This window comes from Camellia sinensis, chromosome 13, assembly GCF_055761805.1.
Source record: "Camellia sinensis isolate YWXY chromosome 13, ASM5576180v1, whole genome shotgun sequence".
NCBI lineage: Eukaryota > Viridiplantae > Streptophyta > Magnoliopsida > Ericales > Theaceae > Camellia > Camellia sinensis.
Genome location: NC_138973.1, coordinates 2,661,013 through 2,671,185, shown reverse-complemented (window position 1 = coordinate 2,671,185; position 10,173 = coordinate 2,661,013). Strand labels below are relative to the sequence as shown.

Below are 10,173 nucleotides of genomic sequence, written 5' to 3'. Positions count from 1 at the left end.
ACAATCCTCTTGGCTTGTGATTGGTCAGATTTCTTTTTTTTTTTTTTTTTTTAAATCTCTTCCTCCGATCACCAATCTCATGTGTGTGTGGGGACAGTAGGGTTGGTGATTGAGGGGTCCCTATCAAAGTTGAAAAAAAATTATGGTGCAGTGACAACATGACATGGTGTGATTGAAATTTTGCGGTGAGAGCAGTGACAACATGACGTGGTTTGCTTGAAATTTCGCTGTTTTGAAATAGATTTTTTATTGTCTTCTTATTTTATTAAAATTTCACTTTTAAATTGAGGTAAATTATAAATATACTTTTTGAAATTTGTTTAAAATATAAATTGTCTTCTGTAATTGAAAAAATTATAAATATCTCACTGTCAAAATTTTTTATTTAACAAAATTAATTAAAAAAATGAAATTTCTAATTGTTCACTTATATAATAATAAAATTATTTGAATTATTAATTACAATAAAATTTTAACATTATTAAAAACTGTTAATTAACTTGATAATTTAGTAATAAAATGACCTATTTGTTATGAAATTAGAAACCTTAGGGTGTATAATGTAATTTCTAGAACCACAGGAGTAATTTATAATTTAAGTAAACCTCAGGGGGTGTTTGTAATTTACCCTTTAAATTAAATCAATGATATTTCATTTTTTGTTTGTAAAATTAATTTTTTTATAAAATAAACAATAAATATGATTTTGATAATATATTGCAAATTAAAATGCCAAAAGAAAAAACTAAAAAGCCAGCAAATTTCATATATTTTTTGGGAGATTGACCAATAAATCCCATATTTTGAACTTGTAATCCATATAATCTCATATTTTTTTCTTGTGATCTATTTAGTCCTTTTGGATGTGTAATGACTCATTTTTTAATGTTACATCACACCCATCATGTTAGAATGTCACATTTTGAAAAAGTACACTAAAGAGTTTTTAATTTTTTTAGAGTGACACATTATACTTGCCACATTGAAATGTCACAAGTCACGTTTCGAAAAAGTACATTAAAGAGTTTTTAATTTTTTTTTTTGGAGTATCACATCATACCCGTCATGTTGTCACATTTGAGAAAAGTACACTAAGAAATTTTTATTTTTTTGAAGTGTCACATCATACATGTCACATTGTCACTTTTGAAAAAAGTACACTAAAGAGTTTTTATTTTTTTTGAAGTGTCATATCATACCCGTCACGTTATCACATTAGGAAAAAATATACTAAAGAGTTTTTTTAAAGTGTCACATCATGTTTGTCACGTTATCACATTAGGGAAAGTATACTAAAGAGTTTTTATTTTTTTGGAGCAAAAGTTTTGAAGTATCACATCATACAAGCCACAGTGTCGCATTTAGGAAAAATACACTGAGAAATTTTTAATTTTTTTGGAGTGTTACATCGTTAGAGTATCACATTAATATCTACCACATTGGAGTATCATATCATATTTGTTACATTAATGAAAGAATATAGCTATCCACCAAAACACTACCAAAATAAAAAATAGGACCACACAGAAATAAATTCTCCATTTATAGGACTTAACAGATCAATAGAAAAAATTTAGGACTAATTGAAGTACTTGTTTGTGAGATAAGATTTATTAATAAATATTCTATTTTTTTCTTTATTTTTTTTTATATATAGATATTTCACAAATACTTTACATTTTTATATGAATATAAATTCATCTAAAAAGAAAAAATATAAATAAAACAAACCAAACAATAATTTTTAGATAGGAGAATGTGACATGATGACATATCATATCTATCTACTTTCAATAAAACAGACCAAACAATATTTTTTTGTGATTTTTACTATATGATTTATTTGAAATTTTAGTTTGACTATATTTATTATTTTTTTGATGTGATGGTGCTATAAGAGGTAGACGTTTTTTCCTATGCTAGAAAGCACTAGGAAGATTAGCACAACCAATTTGTTCCAAATGACTTTCAAATATTTTAATTTTTAAAATAAAAGCTGGATTAATTAATTGAGATTCAATTCTTTTATATTTTGTTTCTTCTTCGAAGAATTTTAATTGTTTAGTTAATCGATTAGTTGATTGAAATATGGAATAGTCTTTTAACTGATTTAACTTTTTAATTTCAGGAGGAGTTAGAGCATCTCCAACGGTGAATTAGATTTTTCATCAAATCTGAGTAAAAAATGACTCATTTCACCAAATCTGGTACCATATGCTCCAACGGTTCACCTTTCACCAAATTTGCCCTGGGACAACCGGGTGGTCGACCGACCGGTGAGTGAAAATTTTTTTTTTTTTTGAATTGTCTGAACCGTTTTTGTTAAACTTTCTGAACTTTTTCCGGGACGACGGGGTGGTCGACCGGCCGGTTGACCGGTTAGGGAATTTTTTTTTTTAAACTGTTTGAACTTTTTTTTGAACTGTTTGAATCTTTTACTGGTTGACCGGTTGGTTAACCGGCCGATCAACCGGCTGGTCGACCGGTTGGTATCACCCCAACGGTCAGTAACAGTGATTTGGTGAAATGCTTTGCCTGTTTTCAGTTTGATGAAATGTTTGGTGAAATCTCATTTTGATATCGATTTGGTGCAACCGTTGGAACATCAAACAGTAACTTTTTCACCAAATTTTAAATTTGATGCTGGGTTTGATGAACCGTTGGAGATGGTCTTAGAAACTAGAAAGTTACTATCTAAGCAAAAACTTGAGTTATGTCATGATTATTAGTGGTAAATGAGTATAGTAAAAAGATAAATAAAGTTCCTAAAATGATGTTTTAAAACAAACATTGTTTTGACAAATATAAACTTTTGGTAATTTGTATTTAATATGCATTTGGCTTCCATTATCAGAACGTAATTGTTCATTAGTTTTATGATAATATTTATTAGGGATCAAACTTTCTTGAATACAATTAAGGTCTGCACCCGTATCAATTAACGCGATAACTTCTATTTCATAATAATTAATAATTAATAATTAGTTTGATTTTTGAGTGCTTTTTTCTGATATTAATTCTATTAATGATATTTAATCGGTTACTTTCTTTCTTATCATCGTCACTATTAGATTTATTAGATATATTATCAAAGATGATACGGTTTGGATTATAACTATTACTAGATTCATCAGAGAACGTGTGATTATTATTTTGAAATCATAAAGATTCTTATTAATTTTTAATATTGTAATTTTTTCTTCTAAGGATTTATCTTTGTTTTTTAATTCTTTAATAGTTAGTTTGGTTTGGTTTTTTTTTTTTTTTTTTAATTTTGTAAAGTGACTTTTTTATGTTTATCTTTTCTAAATCTTTCTATAGTAGTAGTTAAACTAATAATTGGTTCATCTTGATGAGGTTTATTATCTTTGTTGATTAATGAAGATTTTAATTTGTTAATGTATTTTCTTTTTAATTCTGGATCTTCTAATCTACTAATTAATTCAATTAATGAATTTTCTTCTTATTGTGATTTTCTAAGGACATTAACTTATTTACAACAAGTATCATTGCAACCTAATTCTATTTGATCATCCTCAGTATCAAATTGAAGATCAGGTTGCAATGAAATTAAATTCTTTGATTATCTTGAAAATTATTACCATAAAGTAAATACTATTACAAAAATTAAATGAAAAAATTATTCGATTGATAGAGTTGATCCTAAATATTTTCTAATTTAAAGATTTAAAAATAGATTTCGGATGGAACATACCAAAAGTACCAATCAAAGAAATTTATAAAACAAGTTTTCTTAGATCCTCTTTCAATATTGATTTACAAATAAAAATTGTCAAAAAAGTTTATACCTTTACAAAAGTACATAAAACATGTCAAATATTACCAAAGAATCTATTAAAAAACATAGATCCTCCGGTCACAATATTATTCATATAGGATTAGTGCAAGTTGCAGTCAAACCATTATCTATTAAAGAAATGAATTCATCAATATTATTATGTCTTAGGGATGCTAGATTCATAAAATACCACACTAGTATGCTAGGTATGATGGAATCTGGTATTCATCTAGGTCCTGTTCATTTTAATTACTTTCCTGATTTCACTTTGAGTCTTAGTGATTCACACATTTTAAAAGCTTTAATTTTAAATATTCAAACTTCTGGTGAATTTACTGATATGTTAGATGGTGCCCAATCAATTGCTTTAATATATCATATCTATTATAAATGCACAAAAACCAATCTAAGGTCTCGTTTGGGAACAGGCTATTTTAGTAACTTTTTAGCTTTTTAACTAAAATATGAGATTAAAAAAATAGTATGTTTGAGGTGATTTTTTGACTTTTTACGAAAAAATGTGCAAAAACTAGAGAGAAAAGAGAATTTTTGACTTTTTGGTATATGTTACAGGTTTTTTGGCTTTTTTAATAACTTTTTGGCTAAAATGTTAACTTGCGAAACGAGGCCTAAATGTTCATGCTTTAGTCAAAAGCTCCAAAGATAAAACATTAGTTATTTAAAGTAGTACTCCTTATGTTAATATTAAAGTACCAAAAATCATACTTTGAAAAGATATAACTCTTCTAGAAAAATTGCTTACTATCAATGAAAACTATTATCATAAAAATCAATATGATAGTAATGATTTACATCATATCCAACAATCACTACAAGAATTAACACTTTTGGCAACAAAAAAATTAGTCGCTAAAAGTCTATTTTTGGTCGGCAAAAATTATCCGCGACCAATTTTTTTGGTCGCTACTTTGGTCGCCAATTGAGGGTCGGCAAAAGTAATTCGCGACCAAAATTGTGGTTGGTCGGCAAAAGTTAGATTTGCCGACTAAATTTTTGGTCGCTAAATATTTAATTACCGCGACTAATTTATTTTGTCGCCAAAACACTTTGGTCACGAAAAGTGAAATTTTCTCGACCAAATTTCTTAGTCGCCAATTGTCACATTTCGCGACCAAAAAGTTTGGTCGCCAATTATTACATTTCGCGACCAAATTTTTTGATAGCCAATTATTACATTTCGCGACCAAAAAAATTGGTCACCATTTGTTACTTTTCGCGACCAAAACTTTTGGTCAGCAAAAGTGAGTTTCTACGACCAAGAGCTGTTTTGGTCGGCAATAGATGTATTTTTTGCGACCAAAACTCTTGGTCGGCAATTGTCATTTTTTGCGGAAAAAAATTATTTATTTGTCGCGACTAATAAATTGGTCGCCAAAGCAGGAAAACAATACACCTGTGATTCCTAATAATTCATTCAATCCATAATAAACCTATAATTTTAAAGCATCATTCAAATTAACTGAATCATTAACATTCGACACTATACATAATTCATTAACATTCAACACAATACAACTATTCTAAGTTTTCATTCACAAGTCACATCCATCTAGCATAACAAATTGAAACAATACATAATTCAGATTTACAACATCAGGAAAATTGCTTAATCCACTAAGTTGCCTTGATAGCCAATCAAAAAGATCCTTGCACCCTTCTGTGCCAAGTTTCGCATCCATCAAAGCAGTAGTGATGTAAGGCACCTAATAAAGAAACAGAATTGGAAAATTTATCAGAGAAACATGATAAATATATAAAATTAATTAATGCATAAACGAAATAGAGAAATTGGAACCCAACCATTTTGTCGAGATGAACATCAGCAAGCCAAGCATCTAAAGTAGTCAGAGTGCTTTCTCTCATATGTTTTTTATTGTCACCAAGGCATTTCAAAACATCTGACAGTATACACTTATTGGTTTTTCCTGTATCCCCTCCACCTGACAGGTTGATTTCCTGTATCCCCTCCACCTGCTCTTTAAGTGAGACAATGGCTGCAACACAACTACTGGTCAAACTATGGTTTTGCTATATAAACTCAGCTGATCATCCTAATTCACAAAGTTGGAATTGATTCTATTAGTTGCATATGTCATTCCTTTCTCACACACTGACAGCAGGATGTTACCACTGTAGAGAAAGATTATTTCCAAGGGGCTCTGTGTATATGAGTAAATTGATGATAGTACTTAACCCGTAAGGTTTACTTTAAATACACAAAGGTTTCCCATGTGAGTTTGCAATGAACAAAGCAATCATTATAACAACTGGAGTGATCAACTGTTGCAAAAACATAAATGAATTATGTTGTTTCCATGGTTAAATGCGTTCACTAGTTCACTCAACCAGATAAGACTACATGAATATCAATCAAATGATCAAATGATAAACTAAAAGACTAATTGACCATAAAAATTCAGGCCAAGATTAAGCTGTGAGTTTGCTCCTCTGATACATAACCACACTTATGCCAAGTAAAAAGAAGAAGATCACTGGTTGAATTTGCCATGTAAGAAGGCAAGTAAACCCTATGTCAAAACTTGATAGGCACTAAAGAAACAACCAAGCTAACACCAACTATTTAAGCAAGGATGAGAAAAATAGCTAAATCATAGTATAAAATTTAAACTACTTTAAATAAGATTGTGCCCTTAGGGGCCCATGTCTCACACTTACAATAGAGAGCTGACTTCCAGATTCATCTTTCGATACAATACTAGCGGTCCAATCATTGAGCTTCTCCGAAAGAGAAGAAAACTTTTGTTCTGGGACATATAACCGTAGTCTCATTGGAGATAGTTTTATAGGTAAGTGCTTTTGAAGCTCCCGAATAACATCTAGCGACTGTAAAAGACAAACAGTTAGTTGAAGTACATAATGTTTAAAGCAATCAGCTTCTACAAAAAATCATATGTCAGCAGTGTGTCAATTGGGAGATGACCATTCCTTTCAAGATACATGAAATCATCAATTTTACAAATAACAACAAGTCGCAGCAATAAAATTGCAACAGGAATGGAATGACAAATTGGAACTTGCTAAGAGAGCATTTGCTAGAGGAAAGTGAACTTCTTTTTCATTTTTTCTTTTTTATTTAAGCAAAGAATTAAACAAAATTTCAAATGTGAATAGCACAATTAATTGAATTTCCTAACAATTTGAGAGTACTTAACACAGATCAATGCAGAGCAGAAAATTCACTAAAACTCAGAAAACCATAAATCTCTTGTCAATCTACAACCAAACAAATGAACTCACCTGTTTTTTTGAGCTACTATGGGGATCAACCGCAAAATGGATTTCATGCATCAGACGCTCAATCATGCTAATAGTATAAGGGCGTTGAGTCTTCGGGTTAATAGTCTTCTGCATAACTATGGTAGCAATATCCCGAAACTGACTCGATAATTGAGAATCCCTTTCCATTCCAGCAACTTGTAGCTCTCCTTTGTCCAAAATCTGTTCCAAATTAAGGTACATCAGTTAACCACCACTTTTTTTCAACAAATAATAATAATAAATTTACTTAAAGAACTTGTCAAGTTAACCCACACAAGCCACTGCCACAGAATAGTCTATCACACAGTGACATATTCCAAATGTAAGTAACAAAGCTTAAAACTGACCTCCAAGCATATATTTGTCTGATCATCTGTCCCAAAAGCTGCTACTAAATCTTTTGACTTGGCAAGAACCCCCTTCGAAACATTTGAATAAACAGTTTGTGACTGCAATACTTCATCAAAGTCCTTCTCTCTATTTCAAAATTTTAAGATATTAGCATTTTAGTAATTATATATCCAGAAAGAATGGGAAAGAGAAGAGGAAGGGGAGATCAGGTCCTTGATTCCTTGAACACATCATAAAAGAACGTAGAAGACAGAGGCAAGCATCCAGGGAATTGGAGCTACAAAACCAGAAAAGAAATTAAACGACTTGAAGGGAAGTCATTCAAGAAACTTGAATCACCTCTGTGAAAAGCTCTTGGGCAATTATCACAACATAAAAGATCTCCTCCATCTGCACAGAATAGAATGCATTTTGAAATCATACATACTAAAAACAGACTTGACTAACTCATGCTCAACAACTAAGGTCTTTTTTCCTCAGGTTTTTTCCTCTTGTTAAGATAGGGCTAGTTGGAGTGACCTCAAGTACTTTTGGCCTGTTCATGAATATACCACTACTTTAAAATATCAATAGTATACTTTCTGAAATATGAGGGAACATGAATACATCTGGAATTATACATATATACATATATATATATATATATCCATAGTACATATAGAGACAGAAATGAACGAATGAATTTGAACACATACGGGAATTAGCAAAAGAATTGAGGAATGTTGATGACCTGTGCAATTGCTCTGAGCTTCAATGCCAATTCGCTGTAGAGAAAAAAAAAACACATATAAATCTTAGGTCTTCAAGATTGAGAGATCAAGAGAGAGATTGAGAGACCGAGAGAGAGAACGAGAAACCTACACAGAGAGATCCATACTTGTGAACCATGATGGCGAGCGTGAGAAAGAGGTAGGGCATACGAGAGCGAGAGAGAGAGCTGGAGCAATTGAATAAATTGGGGGAACAAATTTATATATATATATATATATTAAGAAAAGGAAACAAATTGGGAAAAATAAATTAGAAATACAACTAAAACAAGTAGTTTTACATCATTACCTCATTCATATTCCCCACCAATAGCTAACAACAGAACATAAAGAATCTTCATGTTACTGGTGAAGTGACTCCAGTTTGCATGAAAAGTGCAATGCTATTGAAATAGCTGAGGAACAACTAGCTACTAAGTGAACTCCATTTCAAATTTTATGCAACAGGCAACTAGAAAATGCTATGAAAGTTGATTAATCACACCTTTATCCAATTTTCCATTAATGAAAATATTAAATACATTCCCATTTGATAGCCAAAGAGGCTCCTTTTGGCTCAGGAGGATGCACCACTCGCTGTTTCCTGCTGATCGACACACCTAGAACTGAAAGTCAACACAAACAAACGAAAATCAACAGAATCATTAACAAAACAGAATCAACAACCAACACAAACAAACGAAAATCAACAACCAAATCAGATTTACGATAGTCATATATATATATATATATAGAGAGAGAGAGAGAAGGGGGTAGATCCGAACCTTTCTGCCTTCTCTCAATGCCTTGATCTCCGCATATGCAAAAAAATCTTTATTTACGATAGTCATATACAGAGAGAGAGAGAGATTTATGATAAAGATCTTTATTTAATTGTGACCTTTTGCCATATCCTTGTAGATGCAAAAAAATATTAATCCTAAGAACATATATGTCAAGAAAAAGGGATGATCAATGACAAGTATGATGCCAGTATGCAAATTGTATGCCTTCATTACTCCAATTTTATGCCATATTTCACAGGGGGAAAAAAATGATCTTACTATATAGTCAGTAACAAACAGGCATTGAAACCAAGAGCAGAACCAAGTCAATGCACAGAATCAAACACCATTTGCCGGGTTCCTTCTTAGTATATCATTCTAACCAAAGAAAGAAAAGTATAATCAAATAACATACATTCACTTCGAAACAATCTCTTATCTAAACATTTCTAAAGCATAAAAGGTTGACAAATAAGATCATACATGGGAGCCATATTGTGTTGATTTTGTGGAAACATATACAGCCGGATCCTGCTAGTCTTGAGAAAAAAATCTAAATAATACGAGAAGAAAAATGATACCATGCTTATGACAGCCAAGCTTCTGGTATAATTTGTCCTCCTGTCCAGCCCATTCTTAGAAGTGCGACTTTTTAACCAAAACACCTATCAAGAGGCAATGTAACTAACTTGAGAAAAGAATTCCCAAGAGAGAGCCAAAGGTGCAGCATATTTCTTGAAGAAAACATACCCTTGCCAGGTCATTTCTTTCACTATTTTGCAGAGCACACTCAAACACCTCCACGTTAGCTATAAGTGGCAAATGGTCATAATCTTTAGAAAAATTAAGCATATGTTTGTGCTCTAGATTTAAGGAGATCTATATTCCAAAAACATGCACAAAAAATTAGACGAAATGCACGCAGACACACACACACACACACACACACACAAAGCATCAAATGAACCTTAGCAGACCTTTCTAGCATCTCTATACTCCGAATGAGATGGTGCAGGGTGTCACAATTTGGTACCCATCCTATTAATCCGCTGTTTGGAAACAATGGAATGACAGCATATCTTTGAATAGAAAGATCCTTCTCTGCAGTGTTTTTGGAATTTTCCAGAAGTGTGTTCATCAAACCAAAGAGCTGGCCAACATGTAAAACAAAATGTCATTGATAGTAACA

At 31.4% G+C, this 10,173-nt stretch overlaps 1 protein-coding gene across 14 annotated transcripts; it reads right to left on the bottom strand.

Annotated features, from left to right (window-relative positions):
• Positions 1-5,253: 5,253 nt before the first annotated feature.
• LOC145805887 (uncharacterized) lies at positions 5,254-9,883 on the bottom strand. Of its 14 annotated transcripts, none has more exons than XM_082901201.1 (12): positions 9,735-9,882; positions 8,985-9,649; positions 8,705-8,825; positions 8,510-8,615; positions 8,312-8,387; positions 8,181-8,214; positions 7,790-7,840; positions 7,447-7,576; positions 7,079-7,279; positions 6,497-6,664; positions 5,621-5,814; positions 5,254-5,523 (listed from the first exon to the last, which is right to left on the bottom strand). In XM_082901201.1, exons 4-8 carry the CDS (start codon positions 8,512-8,514, stop codon positions 7,491-7,493), a joined length of 252 nt encoding a protein of 83 aa, XP_082757327.1. In that variant the 5' UTR covers positions 8,515-8,615; positions 8,705-8,825; positions 8,985-9,649; positions 9,735-9,882; the 3' UTR covers positions 5,254-5,523; positions 5,621-5,814; positions 6,497-6,664; positions 7,079-7,279; positions 7,447-7,490. The 14 variants fall into 14 exon arrangements, 13 of the variants coding, with proteins under 13 accessions (XP_082757327.1, XP_082757329.1, XP_082757319.1 ...); XM_082901203.1 differs by having other exon boundaries at positions 8,328-8,387; XM_082901193.1 differs by having other exon boundaries at positions 8,308-8,387; positions 9,735-9,858.
• Between the last annotated feature and the right edge of the window lie 290 nt (positions 9,884-10,173).